Raw genomic sequence first — 20,352 nt, forward strand, 5'->3', positions numbered from 1 at the left:
CATATTAACTTTAGGGGAGATTACAAGGCATACCTTGATTTAAGTCAACATGTAAACTGATGAGTTTTCAGCCTTGAAAAAAAAATTTATAGTTTTATATGAAATTTTTTAATTGTTTCAAAATTTTATTTAACAAGTAGAGAAGTAAAACAATTGTATAAATGAATCAAGCTGAAGAAACTGCCCTTGAATATCAGTTATATACTTGTTATGTTCTTCCCCATGGCTGCTTTTCTTCACCACTAGAATTTTGTTGGACAGCCACAATGCCATGTGTTTTTAAATTGTCCACCTTGTTATTAGGAACATAAAATGATTGCTTTTAAAATTTATAACACACGTGTCATTCATAGTGGCTTTGCTGAAATAGCACCTATAAATAACATATATTGGCTTTATGTAACTGACTTTTAATAAGAGGGCTTAACATTTCAAGATGGAGAACTATGAACATTAGTTGGCCCATTCACTGGAGAGAGGATATAGTTAACGGTTTTTTATATGATTTAAAATTTTTTAACCAATTCAGAGTTCTTTGCTTAGATACTAAATATTCACCTGTTGTATGTTTTTAAATTATTTTATAATAAATGCATTGTTGCCACTCTGTTTATTTCCCTCACTTTCTTCACAGCAATTCACTCTATTTTTGACCCATGTGTTTCACACCTCAGAAATAAACATAAAAGTAGAGAGAACAAAGAAAATGAGAAAAGAATAGTTAAGAGAGACAAAGAAGACAGTATCAGTGCCACGCACACTTCTGGTTAACTTCTAATGACTGGTAATACTCAAGATTGTGTATGTGAACCAAATTAACCTCATCTGTAAGAAAAAGAAAATCATTATAGAAATTGAATCCACACGTTTCACAATAAAAAATGATCAAAAGTTTAGTTGCTATATATTATTGGAATTTAAGCTATTCTTTTTTGGGGGGGAAGGCTTCCCTTGTAGCTCAGTGGGTAAAGACTCTGCCTGCAATGCAGGAGACCCAGGTTCGATCCCTGGGTTGGGAGGATCCGCTGAAGAAGGAAATGGCAACCCACTTCATTACTCTTGCCTGGAGAATCATGGGCTACAGTCCATGGGGTTGCAAGAGTCAAACACAACTTAGTGACTAAACCACCACAACCACCAAGCTATTCTTTCTTAATTGATTATTTGGTCAAGATAAACATAAATATGAAAAAACAAAAAGTGAGTTGTGTTATTAAACACATAAAATCTGATGTATGATTTTACTCAGAGTATTGATGCATTTACTGTTTATGGGCTAGCAGAGAATGGAGTACTGGGCAGGTGTCTCTGGTTGTACCAAACACTGTTTGCCGCAGTACTGAGATTCCTTACAAATGACAATTTTTAAAGCACTATAACTAAAAAAATACTGCCTGTGATGATGTACATGAATCATACAATCATGAATTTGTTTTAATCATTGTAACTGATTCTTCAAGTGAGGTGAATACTTAGAAAAAAATATTTGAGCAAACCTTGACTTTCTGGTTTAATCTAAATTAATGAGGTGCTTCTAGATATAGATTATAAAAGGGGAACTTTAAGTTTTTTGATAGCCTTAGATATATATTTTACCATTATCTTGCCTTAAATTACAACTCAAAGTTAACTAAGCAATTATTCATTTAAAATTGCAAATTTCTGTACATTTTATATAAAATTCAGTGCACATATATTGTACTGACATAATCTTTTTAAATGTGAGTATAAACTAGTTAGAAGAAAAAATTTTCTTCATCTCTCCAGTTAATAATTTTATGATTTTATAAGAAGAGTAAAGGTTTAAATGTGGGTTATAAATAAGAACATTTGCTATAGAATGGTCAAATCTATTGGCACTCACTGTTCTTACAACCTTAAATAACGTAGTTTATGTCAGGACCTATTTTGGCTTGATAAACTATTACGTGTTGATTTTATAACCAAACTCAAGCTTTTTTAAAAAATGGTTTTCAGTTTCTAATGGTCAACTGATTAGTATTAAATGTGTAGTATTTTTAATTGGGCCTAAGTGAAATAGCATACCTTCCTATAGAATGAATGTTAATTTTGTTAAATTATTAGAGAGATCTATGGAAAGAAAGTACACACTTTCTTCAAATTAGAGAGCACTATCAGGGGAACAAATCATGAGCTCCCCATTTTATTTAATGTGAACTTTGTATTAAGGTAAAATCCTTTTACATACAGATAATATTAATTTAGACTTTTTCCTTATCACAAGCTCCAAATGTCTAACTATGTCACTGAGGAAAGGAAGTACATGTGCTATGTTGACAACTTTTTCTATAGGTAGGTTTTCTATATTGTAATTAAGCCTTAATTTTACAGAAATATAAAATTTCAGGTAATATCTCTAAATCAAGAAAGAACTACTTTGTAATTAAAAGAAATCTATGTGGTGAATTAAATAAATCAAAGAAATACAGAATTTAAAGAATAAATATGTTTTTCATGGCAAATGTTTGAATAGGTAGAAATTCATTTTTAAACAAGAGTAATTAAAGACTTAATTATAATAGTCTTTCTTCTGCAAAGAGAATGTTGTTTCTACATTATCTATGATCCATGAAAATACAATGAGTAACAGACCAGACTTTAAAAATTGTAATAGTTGAGAGTCCAAGTCTTAAAAATGAGTGAGAATAATGAAGTGGTACTCTTTCTCTTTTTCATGAAGCAGTAGTATTTGTGTGAAACTCCAGGTCTGTGGAAGGAAAAGAATTCTGACATCTGACAGCATTTATTTCAGTAATGTGGGCAGTGTCAGCCGTGTCTACTGAATTCTGAATTGTTAAAACTATCCCGAAGCTAAACTGTAGAGTTCTATTTATAGAATGCATACATTCTGGGATTCTAGAAATGTAATAACACTGACTTCACCAGTGTAAGAAACCCTGGCAATTCACATTAACATGCTTATTCTCAATAGGGACCTAAGAGAAAATTATTGCCGAAATCCAGATGGGGCTGAGTCACCGTGGTGTTTTACCACTGATCCAAACATCCGAGTTGGCTACTGCTCCCAAATTCCAAAATGCGACGTGCCAAGTGGACAAGGTAATAGCTGACATTTCGCAGTGTGGGCATGATTAAACTCAGTGGAAATGCCTAAAGGGAGTATATGTTTTATAGGAGATGAGCTATTTCTTATTGCATGTTAGCAAACAAAATCACAAAAGTCCAAAGTTTGATTTCTTTTTTAAATTAATTTGCTCAATATCCATTTATTTATGTGACTGTGTACTAGTGCCAGGGACAGTTTTAGGCACTGTGGATATACCAGTAAAGAAAAGTCTCTGGCCCCATGGAACTAATGTCCAGCAAACAAAAAACAAGCAAAATTAAAATGGAGGTGGGGATAGTAAGCTAATTTGTGTAAGTGCTAGAGAGATAAATGTCCCAGAGTTAGAGAGAGGAGGATGTTGCTATTTTACATTTTAATGGTCTGAGAATATCTTACATATAAGGCAAGGAGGACCTGAAAGAGTGGGAGAGCAGCATGTACCATGTACATAATTGTAAAGAGCATTCTGGGGAGAGGAAATTGCAGATGAAAATGAGATGAATGGGAAAGTGCTTGAAAAGTTAAAAGAAAGAAACAGCACATCATTGTGGCTGTTACAGAAGGAGCAAGGTAGAGAGTAGCAGATGAGGTGAGAGAGCAGCTGAGCTAAAACTGCATAGGTCTTGTAAAAACTGGAAGGATTTACACTTCTATTCTGAAAGAGAAGAGACTGCTGTAGGATTCTGAGAAGGGAAATTAAATGATCTGTTTGATTTCAATTCTAACTGGATGACTCTGGCTGCATTATGAAAAATAGCCAGAGCTCCTGACAAGGGCCAAAACAAGGGGATCAGTTGAATGATTGTTTTGGTAATCTAGGCAAGAAAGGAGAGTGATGTGGACAGGAGTGTTAGCAGTAGAGATGATATGCAACAGTGGGCTTTGAGATAAATCACCATTGTACTTGGAAACACAGACAACCATTGCAAATAATTGTTTCAGGGAGCAGTGGTTAAGAAAAGTCACATTGAAACAGGTTTAAAAAATCATTTGTCAAACAATAATAATAATGTTGGCCTCTGGGCATTTATCGGTATAGAATGAATTGGGAGTTATGATTTTTAATAATCATATTCTTTCACATAAATTTACTTTTGATGGTCATGGCCATGGTCAGTTCTAAATCATTCTAAAAAGTCCAAACCAAATTTAAAGCTTTGTTTCATGGATTTATTGCCCTATACATACTTCTTCCATCCCCTGACTTTCCCTCAGTGCCATTTTTCGTGAACAACTCTGAAAACGGTGGTATAGGATAGAAGGGGTGAGTCCCTTTTCAATCAGTTTCACTCTTCCTGGGCAGACTTTAAAGGTCAGTTGGAAATAAAGTTGAAAACAATGATTAAAGAAGGTTTGGTACCAGATGGATCTATTTTGTCCCTGCTTTATTCATTTAAACAATTACTGCTAATTTCTGAGTGATAGAGGCAAATGAGAATAATTGTTTTATAAGCTTCTGGTGTGTATCAAGATGCTTTTATGTACAGATATATCACTTATCAAAGGATCAGGTAATAGAATATAGATTTTTGGTTTTGAAAGCAAAGTTGATGTTATTGCTTATATAGTAAACCTACACATTAATAGATGAAGACATTAGTTTTGTGGAATTCAAGTAACTTGCCTAAATTTTCAAAGTAACACAGCTAGGATTTACACGACTTCTCCTTAAAATGACCTTTCTATTACCCCCATGCTTTCTGCTTTTCATTAATATTTTAACAATATATTATAATCTTTTTATTTAACAATATACCTGATATATAACAATCTGCAGGGTCCTGTGGAGCAATTTGTATTGAGACAGTTAGCCTACAGAGTTGTGAAATTTTATCAGACAGTCATATCATTGTAGAATACTGCCAAGCTAATACTATGCATTGTTACATATATGATATGTGTGCATGGAGAGACACACACATACACATACCTATCCAACCCTCCCTCCCACACACACCTGAAAGAATGGTGCACTTATCCCTCTGTATATAACAGGAAACATAAATTTTACATAGAGGTTGATGAGTTAAAAACTTTACTCAAATCTTGCAGCATCTGAATTAGCATATATATAAAAGCTTTTCCATTTGGATATTAAATAACTGTTAAAAATCAAAATTGTAGAATTTCTTTAAAAATACTGATGAAACACTGTATTAGATTATATCAAGTACATTTAAGGTAGAAAACAATTCACAGCTTTAAATATTTATATCAATAATATATGATAAAGACAGGGAAATGAAATTTCCCACTCAAAGAAGCGTAAAAAAAGTAAATCAAAAGCAACAGAAGAAGGGAAATAACTAGGACAAAAGCAGACATTATAAAAGTAAAGAAAAGATAGTAGAACTAACGAATAAAGCTAAACGATGATTCTTTGAAAAAATTAACAAAATGGACAACCATTAACCATGACTCAAGAGAGATGATAAATATATAAAATAATAATTATGAAGGTAAAGATAACCAATGAACTGGAAAATTAGAAAACATGAGATTATTTTATACAACCTCATATGAAAACTGAAAATGAAAATAAAATGGATAATACACTAGGAAAATTCAAGTTAGTTGAATTGACCCTGTTAGAGAAAGAAAATTTAGACTCATTCCTATAGAACAAACATGGAAATTTATAATAAATTGTTCCACCACAAACCACATCATGCCTTGATGAATTCACAGATCAAGTGGTCACAGTGCTACATTAATTGTCCTATAGCTTAACAAATGTAATAAAAATTTCAAATTATTTCTGGATGAAGTCATAACATTGAATCCTAAATATGATAAAGGTATCAGAGAAGAAAACTATACATTCATATCATTTGTAAATATTAATGTAAAATCTTAAATGAAATTTGAATGAACAGTTTAATAAAGAAATTAAGAAAATAATACATAATGATTGAATATAGTCTGAGTACAAAAATGGTTCAGTTTTAGAAACCCATTAATATAATTCACCTTAGTTGTAAGAAAAGCAACCATATAACAAATCTAAACAGATTCTGTAATTACTGTGACAAAATTAATGCATTCTTCATAATAATACTCAAGAATATTCAGTATACATACAAACTTACACACCCATATATCTGTATCTATATATGTATCTATATATAGATATAGATATGGATATCTGTATATATACCTGTATCTAGATATATATCTATATCTATATATAGGATACATGCTATATATATATCTGTATCTAGATATATATCTATATCTAGCATGTATACTATATATAGATATAGATATCTGTATATATATATCTGTATCTAGATATATATCTATATCTAACTATATATAGCATCCTCAGTCATGTACACCTCTTTGCAACCCCATGGACTCTAGCTTGCCAGGCTTCTCTGTTCATTGGATTTCCCAGGCAAGAATACTGGAGTTAGTTGCTATTTCTCTTTCCAGGATATATTCTCAAACCAGGGATGGAACCCGTATCTCCTGCATTGGCAGGTGGATTCTTTACTACTGAGACTCCAGGGAAGGCCACTATCTCCCTTACTAATTAATATTATAAATATTTTAACATTTTATTTTCTTTGACATTGCAATATTGACATTTTATACAATTAGATAAGAAGGCATATTTACTGATTGAGTAAAAAGGCAAAAGATCTTTGTACAAATTATATAATTGTAATATTCTTGGAAATCTGAATTCAAATAGTAAAAAAAAATCACTAAGGTAGCATGATATATGATAAATATACAAATATTAATAGCATTCACATATGGGTTTGAAGATATAATTAAAGAGAAAACTACATCTGTAATAGGAAACAAACTGATGAAAACTTAAGAGTAAACTTAGGAAAGATGTGCAAATCTATGTAATTAAATTTCAGATTACTACTGAAAGTCCCAAATTGTACTTTAATATGTAGAAAAAATCACTTGCTCTTGATATAAGATCTCAACATCACAAATACATCAGTTTCACCTAAGCTAATTTGTAAATTTAATGTGATATTAATAAATAGATTACCACTTTTTTCATATCAAACAAATGCATTCTAAATCTTTCCTAGAAGAATAAATATGTAACTATAGTAAGGAAAATGTGAAAAAGAAGTGATTAGAGGTAAAAAAACTTTATCAGATACTAAAATATTTTTTTAAAGTTTATAATTTAAAAAATTCTACCACAAGAATAAATTGACAATTAGAACAGAACACAGGATCTAAAAATAGACTCCTTACTGAGATTATATTTAAAATGTGGCACAATATGTCACTGGGTAAAAATTAAAAATAATAGTGGATCAATAAAGTTCTATTTGGAAAAATAATAAAATTAAGCCATGCTTTGCACCATACCTGAAAATAAACTTCAAATGGATAACAGATATGAGCATAAAAATGGAAACCATATAGATACTAGGAGTAAACTTGGAAAAATACCTTTATTTCTTAGATGTAGTAATGTGGTTTCTATTTAACACTCAAATTCTAAAGGTAATAAAAGAAAAAAAATAGCTACAAAAGGTGTCATGACAAAAACATAATCAAACCTATATATTTAATTTCAAAAGACAAATGACAAATTTGGAAACAAGTTTTAAAATGTATATCACAGATAAAGAGAAATATTTTTAATATATAAAAGCTATGAAAGTGAAAAATATAGGACCAAAAAATTAAATAATGGACAAAACATATTATGCTTAAAGTCACAGTTAAGAATAAAAAATTAAAATATAAGTAGAGATTTTTCATAATATGGGACTTCTATTTTTCACATATAAATTCACAAAAATTCAAAATCTAGTCAACACTATCTTTTGGCAAAACTGTATGGGAATATGAACTCTCACACTTTGTTCTTGGGAATGAAAAATGGTAAAATCCTTATGGAATGGAATATTACAATAATTAAATTACATATGCATCCATCCTGTCACCTAACAATACACTATCTGAATATATAGCTCCAATAATATGGAAACTCATAGGCATGAGTTTTTGATTTCAGCATTTTCTATGTTAGCAAAACAACACAAATCTACTCTGGCAAAATCACACAATGGAACACTGTGGATTTGCAAAAAGAATGATAAAGTTTTTTTGAATTAATATGAAGTGATTTTCAAGTATATTATTAATGAAAAAAGGCACTAAAATATATATTTGGTATTCTATTAATAAAAGGTATTTACTCCTAGTAATAAAAATGGGATATAATATTACATATATAGAACATATACATATAACTTATATATTCATATTACATATGTATATATGTATGTATGTTTGGTATGTATCTTTGGCCAGAAAAGTAAAAACAAAGAAACACAAGCACCATAAAGAAGAAACTAAGGAAACTGGTTACTCTAATGGTGGGTAGTAGTGAGTACAAATATGACACAGAAGCAAGGGGCAAAATGAGAACAATCTGAATACATACTCTCATATACCAATACTAATGTTTTAATAGTGTTTTAAATGTTCAGAAAGTAATCTCAGGAAAGATGCGGGGGAAAGCACAGAAATATGCCTATCTGTGTATCAAAGAGATACCATTACTACAGAATTTGGAAAATAAATTTCAAAATGATTTTTAAGCACATTTTTTTTTAATATATAGCCTCACTGAAATACATTTAAAAGTAGATAACTGTAAATGTGTTTTGAACTTTAAAGTATAAATTTGTTGTTAGGATGTAGCAGATTTGACATTATTTTGTGTGCACTGGAGAACTGAGAAAGAGAAAAAACACATTCATGTACCTACAATCAGTGTTCTTACTACGGGAGAAAGAAAATACACCATTAAAATAGAGAAGAGGAAAAATTCTTGTACTAGACTGGAGTTAGAAGTGATCAGTTACTCATGAACACCCACACACACACACACAGCTTGGCTCTACCAAATGAAAGGGACTAATAAAGATGGTACCAAATAGCAATGAGCACACCTGTTTCTTGTCTTCTTACTTTTCATCATTAACAATGACTGTCTGGTGAAACTGAAGAATCCATGCTTAGGGCAAGAAAAGCACAAAGTATGGCTGGAGTATCTTTTGCCAGCAAGCTAGCAAGTGCTCAAAAATTCTTGTCTCCCTCTCAAAAACTTATAACCTAGATCTAATCATGAAGAAAATATCAGACAAACCCAACTGATGGACATTTTATAACATGCCAATTCTCATTAAAACTGTTAGGATCATCAAAAATGAAAGTCTGAAAAAACTGTTACATCTAGAAAAGCCTAAAAAGCAAGACAGTTAAATGTAATGTGGTATCATCCTAGAACACAAAAAGTACTCTAGGTAAAAACTATGAATAAATTGGAACAAAATAGTCTTCAGTTAGTAATAATGTTGAATAGTGGTGTTATATCCATCATACCAATATAAGATAGTAGAGGAAACTATGTGGTGTATTAGAACTTTGTACAAACTTACATGTTTTTTGGAAATTAAAAGCTATTCTAGAATATAAAGTTTACTAAGAAAAAGAAAAAAACCTAGCTTATAGCTCATCCTCTTTCTCTAATACAGAAAACATAGGTGTAAAATGAAAAATGTATTAAAGAGCAGTACCATATACTGCATTGCACAATTGTTTTCTTCAGTGAGAGCTTATTTACATAATTTACTATTTAACAGCCAAAGGTTTAAGATTTCATAATAAAGAAAAAAATAGAATTGTCAGAGGAAAGTATTTTAACTGATACATTCTGCATATATACAAGAATTGGATTTTACAAAATTATGTTTTCTGAAAAAAATTTTATTGTGTATGGTAATGATTGCTATATTATTTGTATCAAATCCCATCTCATTTGAATTTGTATATTTAAGTTTAAATCATGAATACCAAAACACAGCTATTGAATATACTTACTGTATATTTTATATATACTTTACTAAAGTATATATATATATATATTCTTTAGTAAACTAATTTATATAGTTTACTAAATTAATATACTTTACTAAAATATGCTTCTGGAATGCAGGAGACCCGGGTTCGATCCCTGGGTCAGGAAGATCCCCTGGAGAAGGAAATGGCAACCCACTCCAGTACTCTTGCCTGGAGAATCCCAAGGACGGAGGAGCCTGGTAGGCTACAGTCCATGGGGTCGCAAAGAGTCGGACACGACTGAGTGACTTCACTCACTCACAAATTATATTTACTTTAGTAAATATAAATATATACTTTACTAAATTAATTCCTGGACAATTTATTTAAAATTTTTATTAAGCTTTCTACCTATTATTTTGAGGCTTCCCTGATAGCTCAGCTAGTAAAGATTCTGTCTGCCATGCAGGAGACTCTGGTTCGATTCCTGGGTCAGGAAGATCCCCTAGAGTATTCTTGGGCTTCCCTGGTGGCTCAGATAGTAAATAATCTTCCTGCAATGTGGGAGACCTGGGTTGGATCCCTGGGTTGGAAAGGTTCCCTGGAGGAGGGCATGACAACCCACTCCAGTATTCTTGCCTGGAGAATCCCCATGGACAGAGGCTCCTAGTGGGCTACAGTCCATGGGGTCACAAAAAGTCAGACATGACTGAACCACTAAGCACAGAACACCTATTATTTATTCTAATCACATAGCATATTTAAAACCAATGATAATATTCTTTGGCTTACCAAATTTAAAAGAAAATAATCTTAATGTTGATGTACATTTCTAGGTAACATTTTATGGTCTTTTATCATATTTATTCACATAAAAATCAGAACTTTTAGTTACTTTAAAAATACCTAAGATTACTTAAAAATATGTAGTGCTTTTTTTCAAATGTAGAAATTGCTACATATATATTAGAAAGAACTTAACTTCTTTTTCTTAATTTTAAAATTAAGAATATGGTCACTCCTATCAATGTTTAACAGAATGCAAATTGCTCAGTTGAAAAAAAGTAAAAAAATCACAAGGGGCATGATAAAAGGCACAGGAATCATTTTAACATGGCTTCCATTGGCTGAATTTGTAACAACTTGAGCATTAAAATGAACAACAGGAATAGATTATATATCATGTTGAATAAAAAGAGAATCCATGAGTCCATCTTTACACTACTACTTCTACTAGTAGCTCTGCCAATACCGTTGCTAGTACTACTACTAGAAGTATTTAGTAATACTTAAATGAAGAGAGTTGGTGGAAAAGGTAAAACTCTGTGTTAGAGAAGCATACCAAGAAAGAAAGAAATACAAGAAAGAAAGATAATATTTTAAAACTAACATAGTAATAACTGATTCATGCAATATTAATCAAAGTATTTCTAAGCCATTTTTTAAAAATTTGTTTGGGAATAGGATGTTGACAGTCTCCAAGTTCTCAAAACTTTTTATTTGCTTGTTTTTGTTATATATGAAGAGAAGTTTTTCCTTTTTATCACTTAACCAAGTTATCAAACTCATCACCAATAACTGAAAACACTGACATCCTGTGTCACATGAAATAATGCTATAAACGCAACAAAATATCACCTTATATAATATTTCTGTATTTAACTTGATTTCATTCATGAGGATAATCAGACAAAGTTAAATTAAAGAGCGTTTATGAGACAGGTGGCTTGAATGACCCAGAATGTCAACCTCATGTAAGACAAAAATCACAATTCAACAAATGTGACCGGTACATGAGTAGTCATTATATCTCTTGTGACTCTTCTGTGGAGTAAAATTTTTCCATTGGAAAATATATATTAAAGAAAGGCAATACAAAAGAATGTTCAAACTACTGTACAATCACTCTCATTTCACAAGTTAGAAAGGTTATGCTCAAAGTCCTTCAAGCTAGACTTCAACAGTACATGAACCAAGAAATTCCAGATGTAGGAGCTGGGTGTAGAAAAGTCAGAGGAACTAGAGATCAGATTGCAAATATCTGTTGGATCACAGAGAAAATAATGGAATTCCAAAAAAAAAAAAAAAAAATCTGCTTCATTGACTATATTAGAGCCTTTGACCATGTGGATCACAACAAATGTGGAAAATTCTTAAAGAGGTGGGAATACCAAACCACCTTTCCTGCCTCCAGAGAAACCTGTAAGCAGGTCAAGAAGCAACAGTCAGAACTGGAGATAGAACAATGGACTGGTTCGAAATTGGGAAAGGAGTACATCAAGGCTATATGTTGTCACCCTGCTTATTTGACTTATGTGTAGAGTACAACATGTGGAATGCTGGGCTGGATGACTTACAAGTTGGAATCAAGATTGTCAGGAGAAATATCAACAACCTCAGATATATAGATCATGCCTCTCTAATGGCAGAAAGGGAAGAGGAACTCAAGAGCTTCTTGATGTGGGTGAAAGAGGAGAGTGAAAAAGCTGGCTTAAAACTCACATGCAAAAAACTAAGATCATAGCATCTGGTCCCATCACTTCATGGCAATAGATATGAAGAAAGTGGAAACAGTGACAGATTTTATTTTCTTGGGCTCCAAAATCACTGCAGATGGTGACTGCAACCATGAAATTCAAAGATGCTTGCTTGCTCCTTGGAAGAAAAGCTATGACAAACCTAGACATCATATTAAGAAGCAGAGACATCACTTTGCTGACAAAGGTCCCTCTAGTCAAAACTATGGTTATTCCAGCAGTCATGTACAGATGTGAGAAAGAAGGCTAAGTGGCCAAGAATTGATGCTTTTGAACTGTGGTGTTGGATAAGACTCTTGAGAGTCCCTTGGACTGCAAGGAGATCAAACCAGTCAATTCTAAAGGAAATCAACCCTGAATATTCATTGGATGGACTGATACAGAAGCTGAAACTCCCAACACTTAGGCCACATGATGCAAAGAACCTACTCATTGGAAAAGACCTCGATGCTGGAAAAGATTGAGAGCAAGAGGAGAAGGGGGCAACAGAAGATGAGATGGTTGGATGGCATCACTGACTCAATGGACATGAGTTTGAGCAAACTCTGGGAGATAGTGAAGGACAGGGAACCCCAGTGTGCTGTAGTTCATGGAGTTGCAAAAAGTTGGTCATGACTGAGCAAATAAACAGCACAAAGTTTTTCTTTCTTTGATGTCCCTAAGAGGCACTTATTTAATTTTTCTTTGGATTTTTTTTTAAATTTGTAATTTGGTGTACAAACTTTCATTTTAATGAAGAAGAAATCTGGCTAAAAAAATATTTTGTTAGAGATAGCTAAGTCCCTTTGCTTTGCACATATTTCAGTGTGTTGCTTTCATTTTTATGTTGATTTTCATGAATTCATATGTTTGTAAAAATGTCTTTATTCTATACTCCCTAGTATTCATTAGTTTTCATATATTTTATGTTTAGATTGTTATCGTGGGAATGGCAAAAATTATATGGGCAGTTTATCCAAAACACGATCTGGACTAACATGTTCAATGTGGGATAAGAACATGGAAGATTTACACCGGTATGTACATTTGTTTCTTTAAATATACAGTATGTAGTGACAGCGGCAGATAGATGTATGGAGATACATTGGTATTTCTTTCTATTCATTTATATATCTTAGTAACCTAATAGAAACATTAGATTGATTATTCAATGTAACTCAATATAACATTTTCTCCCTATGTGGCAAACAATTCAAACCAGCAAATATTTATTGAGCATTTACTGTGTGTTCTGGTCTATAAAAGGTGCCTTGGGGACATTAACAAAAAGTAGACATATGTTTTGGCTTCACCTTTAAGCAGGATATGTTCATATTGAGAAAACAATTATACAACTTGATAAGACATGAATAAATGTCAAATCTAGTGTTTCATATAGTACATTACATGATTATATTCTCATAATTATTTATTAATAGTAGTTTATAAAATTGATGTTATCATCTTCATGTACTTAGATACCTTAAAATTTCACTTTACTAAAAACCTATTGAGGTATGTTTCCTTGTATACCTTTATTTTGACACACCGTTTTTCTATAATTGATGGAATAGATATGGAATTGAAAACCCATATATTTTAGACAATGAGATTTTGACATTGAACATATTCACAAAAAAGCAGTTACCTTCCACTTATCTTTCCCCAGCAAATCACTAGTGTGTTTGAAATAATAAAAGAAATATGAGACATATTTGTCACATAGGAGAGATTTTTGTTAAATATCCCATAATATATGCAAAAGGATTAAGAGGAAAAAAGGTAGTATCATTTAATAAAGTATCTACAACATGGTTGCTTTATATGAGTTGTTATCACATTTGACCATCATAATTATATACCAAAGATAGTTCTATGTGTGTGTATAAGAATTTAAGGATCTAGAGAAGTTGAGTTATTTTGCTCCCGGTTCCACTTTAAAGTTCTTATTCTGTTTCAAAATTTACTCACTAGTGAGTTATACAGTTTTGACTGATTTACTGTCACGAACAGTGATAGTTCTAAAGCAGTGTTCTCTAACATAAATATGCAATTCAAATATGTAAGCTGCACTTGTACTTTTAAGTTTTATAGTAGCCTGTCACTGTTTCCCCCTCTATTTGACATAAACTGATGAGACCAGATGCCATGATCTTAGTTTTTTGTATGTTGAGTTTTAAGCCAGTGATTTCACTCTCCTCTTTCACCTTCAATAAGAGGCTCTTTAGTTCCTGTTCATTTTCTGCCATTAGGGTGGAGTCATCTGTATACCTGACGTTACTGATATTTCTTCTGGAAATCCTGATCCCAGCTTGTGCTTCATCCAGCCTGGCATTCTGCATGAGGTACTCTGGGTGTGAGTTAAGTAAGCAGGGTGACAATATACTGCCTTGTCCTCCTTTCCCATTTTGAACCAGTCTGTTGTTCCATGTCTGGTTCTAACTGTTGCTTTTTGACCTGCATACAAGTTTTCTCTGGAGGCAAGTAAGGTGGTCTGGTATTCCCATGTCTTTAAGAATTTTCCACAGCTTGTTGTGATCCACACAGTCAAAGGTGTTAGTGCAGTCAATGATGCAGAAGTAGATGTTTTTCTGGAACTCCCTTGCCTTTTCTATGATACAACATATGTTGGCAATTTGATTTCTGGTTCCTCTGTCTTTTCTAAACCCAGCTCCTACATCTGGAAGGTGTCGATTCACATATTACAGCAGCCTAGTTTGAAGGATTTTGAGCATTATCTTACTATCATGTGAAATGGGAGCAGGTGTGGGGTAGTTTCAACATTCTTTGGCATTGACCTTCTTAAGGATTGGTATGAAAACTGACCTTTCCAGTCTTGTGGCCACTGCTGAGTTTTCCAAATTTGCTGGCACATTGAGTGAAGCACTTTCACAGCATCATCTTTTAGGATTTGAAGTAGCTCAGCTAGAATTCCATCACCTCCATTAGCTTTGTTTGTAGTTATGCGTCCTGTGATCCACTTGACTTCACATTCTGGCTCTAGGTGAGTGATCATACCATTGTGGTTATCCAGGTGACTAAGACCTTTTTTGTTTAGTTCTTCTGTGTATTCTTGCCACCTCTTCTTAATATCTTCTGCTTCTATTAGGTCCATACCATTTTTGTCCTTTATTGTGTGCATTTTGCATGAAATATTCCCTTGGTATCTTTAATTTTCTCAAAGACATTTCTAAGTCTTTCCCATTCTATTGTTTTTTCTCTATTTATTTGCATTGCTCACTTAAGAAGGGTTTCTTGTCTCTCCTTGCTATTCTTTGGAACCCCGCATTTAGATGGGTATGTCTTTCCTTTTCTCCTTTGCCTTCCATTTCTCTTCTTTTCTCAGCTATTTGTTAAGGTCTCCTCAGACAACCGTTTTGTTTTGTTGCATCTTTTTCTTGGGGATGGATTTGGTCACCACCTCCTGTTACAAACCTCTATCCATAGATCTAATCTTTTTATTTGTCATTTCCACTGTATAATCAATCATAAGGAATTTGACTTGTCATATCCGAATAGCCTAGTGATTTTCCCTACTTTCTTCAATTCAAGTCTGAATTTTGCAATAAGAAATCAGGATATGAGCCACAGTCAGCTCCCAGTCTTGTTTTTACCAACTGTATAGAGCTTCTCCATCTTTGGCTGCAAAGGATGTAATCAATCTGATTTTAAATAATAGGTTTATATTATCCAGCATTTCTAAAGCTTTTCATTTCAATATGTATTCAATATAAAATTACTGAGATATTTTACATTTTATATTAAAGCTTCAAAATTTGGTGTGTATTTATAATTACAGCACCTTTCAATTTGGAGAGGTCACGTGCTACTTTGTCTGTTGCCACATTTGGCTAGTAGTTAGTCTACTGGAAATTGCAGTTCTAGGACTTCAAAATTAAGTAGAATTCTGCCATCATGGATCTTACTCTCTAGTATGGAATGGCTGAAAAGAGCAATGCCAATGCCATATTTTAAAAAATCCATTGTTACCAATACAGAATTGTAAAGTAAAATAAAAAATAAATTAAAAAAAATCCATTGTTGTTGTTATTCACTCAGTTGTGTCCGACTCTTTGCGACCCCATGGACTACAGCATGCTAGGCTTCCCTGTCCATCATTAACTCCCGAAGCATGCTCAGACTCATGTCCATCAGGTCAGTGATGCCATCCAACCATTTCATCCTCTGTTGTCCCCTTCTCCTCCTGCCTTCAGTCTTTCCCAGCATCAGGGTCTTTACCAATGAGTCAGTTCTTCATATCAGGTGGCTAAAGTATTGGAGTTTCAGCTTCAGCATCAGTCGTTCCAATGAATATTCAGGACTGATTTCCTTTAGGATTGTTTACTTTGATCTCCTTGCAGTCCAAGGGACTCTCAAGAGTCTTATCCAATACCACAGTTCAAAAGCATCAATTCTTCAGTGCTCAGCTTTCTTTATCATCCAAATCTCACATCCATACATGACCACTGGAAAAAACCATAGCCTTGACTAGATGGACCTTTGTTGACAAAGTAATGTCTCTGCTTTTCAATATGCTGTCTAGCTTGGTCATAACTTTCCTTCCAAGGAGTAAGCGTCTTTTAATTTCATGGCTGCAATCACTATCTGCAGTGATTTTGGAACCCCAAAAAATAAAGTCAGCCACTGTTTCCATTGTTTCCCCATCTATTTCCCATGAGGTGAGGGGGCTGGATGGCATGACCTTAGTTTTCTGAATATTGAGCTTTAAGCCACCTTTTTCACTCTCCTCTTTCACTTTCATCAAGAGGCTCTTTAGTTCCTCTTCACTTTCTGCCATAAGGGTGGTGTCATCTGCATATCTGAGGTGATTGATATTTCTCCCAGCAATCTTGATTCCAGCTTGTGCTCCATTCAGCCCAGCATTTCACATGGTGTATTCTGCATATAAGTTAAATAAGCAGGGTGACAGTATACAACCTTCATGTACTCCTTTTCCAATTTGGAACTAGTCCATTGTTCCACGTTTGGTTCTAAATGTTGCTTCTTTACCTACATACAGGTTTCTTAGAAGGTGGGTAAGGTTGTTTGGTATTCCCATCTCTTTAAGAATTTTCCATGAAAACACCACATTTTATAAAGAAGCCAGCCAGACTTAGATGGTTAGGAAGCTTTCTTAGTAGAAGGGACATTAGCAGGATACACATAATTGCTAGAAGTTGGTCATAAGTGTAGGAAGAAAAACACATCAGGCAGAAGAAACACCTTGTCCAAAAGCCCTTAAATTGAAATGTTTGAAAATCAGAAATACTTTTATTAACCATAAGGTTTAACAGTTTCATTTGGTCAGTGGGCATAGAGAAGAAATTCTCTAGTGGCAAAGCCATACAGGCCCTTTAACCTCTGTTAAGGAGTTTGGGTTATATCCTAAGCCCATATGGGTCCATTAAGAATTTTAAGCAAGAATTGGCATGGCCAAAATTAATGCTCATTTTAACACTGGTAGTTAAAAAATCATTTTTAGAAATATGATGGGGTAGAGTGAGCTCTTTACCTGCCTGTGAGAAATAACTGTAACCAACTCTGCCTTCAGTGATTCCAGCATTAGACGCTTGGCAGTTTTATGGTGAAAGTAGTTATGCTACAGAAACCTGCAAGGACAGCAAATAAAGACTCTCTCCATACACAGTTCAAAGGGCCAGTTGCTAAATATTTACCAACGTATCACTGGAAATTTATGACATATTTATTCAGGAACTACAATGATTATAATTTTAAATTCACTGTGTTTTGATTTGCCTTTGGGAATAGTTAAAAGTCATTTGGAAAGAACTTGTAGGCTATTGATCAATGAGTAAGTTGCATGGTGCCATTTTGGTTTAAGAACAAATCTGTGACTGTGTGAAGAGGTAATGCAATGTGATGATTTTGAACGAAGACTCTGGAAAATGCTACATGTTCAAACACCTGATCTACAGCTGAAAAAATATGTGACCCTAGACAAATTAATTGTTCTCTGTGGATTTCAATTTCCTCAAATACAAAGTTGCATAATCTTAGAGCCTGTCTCATCAGATTGGTCTAAGTAAGTATGCAAGTCTACATAGTAGAATCTGTTACATGCATGTCTTTCTTGTTTTATTGGTCCAAAAAGTGAACCTGAGTTTGGAAAGACAGCCCAAGTCTCTATGTTGAAATTCTTCCCAAATTTTAAAAATGACACATTAATTAAATTCAAGCATGATGGTAATTAATGTTGATGTGATATGAGTGGGCAGGCTTCCCTGGTGGCTCAAATGGTAAAGAATCCACCTGCAATGCAGGAGACCTGGGTTGAATCCCTAGGTTGGGAAGATCCCTTGGAGGAGGGAATGGCAACCTACTTCAGTATTATTGCCTGGAGAATCCCCATGGACAGAGGAGCCTGGTGGGCTGCAGTCTATGGAGTCACAAAGAGTCCAGCATGACTGAGAGACTAAGCACAGAACACATATGAGTGGGCGTGGTCTAATAAAATAATATACAGCATTTTTTTGCTTTTCTTTTGTACTAAATTTAGTTAAGATGTACAATGGGATAGCCTGAGATGTTACTCAGTTATCTTTCAAAAACTATATCTTAAATGACCAGTGAAATTTTCAAATTTAATAAGTTTATTAGCACACTGTGTTTTCAGTGTATCTTCCTATATGTTGTCATAGCAGTGTTGCTAGTGAAGCTTGTTTGCATGTTTCTGAAACATGAAAAAATAAATATTTTTGCAATAGTTTATATTTTTATACATTTTATAAGAGATCTTTATCATCTGCTTCTTTCTTGCATGGTGCATTGTTACCTTCCCAGTATAATTATTTAATAGAAACACTGTAATAATTTTTAATCATTTTATCTATGCTAATTATTCAGCCTTGTTCCTCAGTTAAAGAACATGCTTCCAAACTGCAAGAACAACAACAAAGTCTCAAAAAATAAAAAAGAAAAATTCACAGCAGGTAGTTTATGTTGTGCCTATAATGAAAATTATGTGCTAGGGTTGTATCTTCTTGTTTTGTTTCTCTTGGACAAGATGTGTGCTTCTTGTGATGTTCCGAGTTTGCTGTTTATGCAGGCATATCTTCTGGGAACCAGATGCTACTAAACTGAATAAGAATTACTGTCGGAATCCTGATGACGATGCCCATGGTCCCTGGTGTTACACAGGGAATCCTCTCATTCCTTGGGATTATTGCCCTATTTCTCGTTGTAAGTACATTTTGTGATCTTTTTCAGATGAATTATTTTAAATGTACTGCATGCCTGAAAATGATAATTCAATCAAAGGTGGAAGTAATACCAGAGGGCTAGAGCTGATCCCCAAATAAGGATGCACTCCAGACAGCAATACATATACACACAATTTCATCTCTCCTCTAGACAAAGAGACATTTTGCTGACCGTTCAAAAGAGATTTTTCCTCCCTCAAAAGATTCCTATTTGGAATCCAGAAGCAATACATGGCCATGGTTCTGACTGGGCTAGAAAGACTGCCTTGCTCCACCATCAATAAACTTGATATTAGCAATATATATTGATTCAGGAGGGCTTCCCTCATAGCTCAGTTGGTAAAGACTCCACCTGCAATGCAGGAGACCCCGGTTCAATTCCTGGGTCAGGAAGATCCACTCGAGAAGGGATGGGCTACCCTTTCCAGTCTTCTTGGGGCTTTCCTGATAGCCCAGTTGGTAAAGCATCTGCCTGCAATGCAGGAGGCCCCAGTTCAATTCCTGGGTGGGAAAGATCTGCTGCAGAAGGGAAAAGGCACTCCAATATTCTGGCCTGGGTCACAAAGAGTCGGACAGGACTGAGCGACTTTCACTTTTGGGGTTTTCCTATTAGCCCAGATGGTAAAAATTTTCTGCCTGCAATGCAGGAGACCCTGATTCAGTCCCTGGGTAAGGAAGATCCCCTGGAGAAGGA

The 20,352-nt window shown here is 33.8% G+C and overlaps 1 protein-coding gene across 2 annotated transcripts in view; it reads left to right on the forward strand.

The window, feature by feature from the left end:
- HGF (hepatocyte growth factor) overlaps positions 1-20,352 on the forward strand; it is an 84,888-nt gene that overhangs the window by 47,750 nt on the left and 16,786 nt on the right. For both annotated transcript variants that reach the window (XM_040260728.1, XM_040260729.1), the window contains 3 exons: positions 2,954-3,081; positions 13,373-13,475; positions 19,505-19,638. In XM_040260728.1, coding sequence (XP_040116662.1) covers positions 2,954-3,081; positions 13,373-13,475; positions 19,505-19,638 — 365 coding nt within the window. The remainder of the gene's footprint in view (positions 1-2,953; positions 3,082-13,372; positions 13,476-19,504; positions 19,639-20,352) is intronic.

The sequence above is a fragment of the Oryx dammah genome, unplaced genomic scaffold (assembly GCF_014754425.2).
Source record: "Oryx dammah isolate SB20612 unplaced genomic scaffold, SCBI_Odam_1.1 HiC_scaffold_18, whole genome shotgun sequence".
Classification (NCBI taxonomy): domain Eukaryota; kingdom Metazoa; phylum Chordata; class Mammalia; order Artiodactyla; family Bovidae; genus Oryx; species Oryx dammah.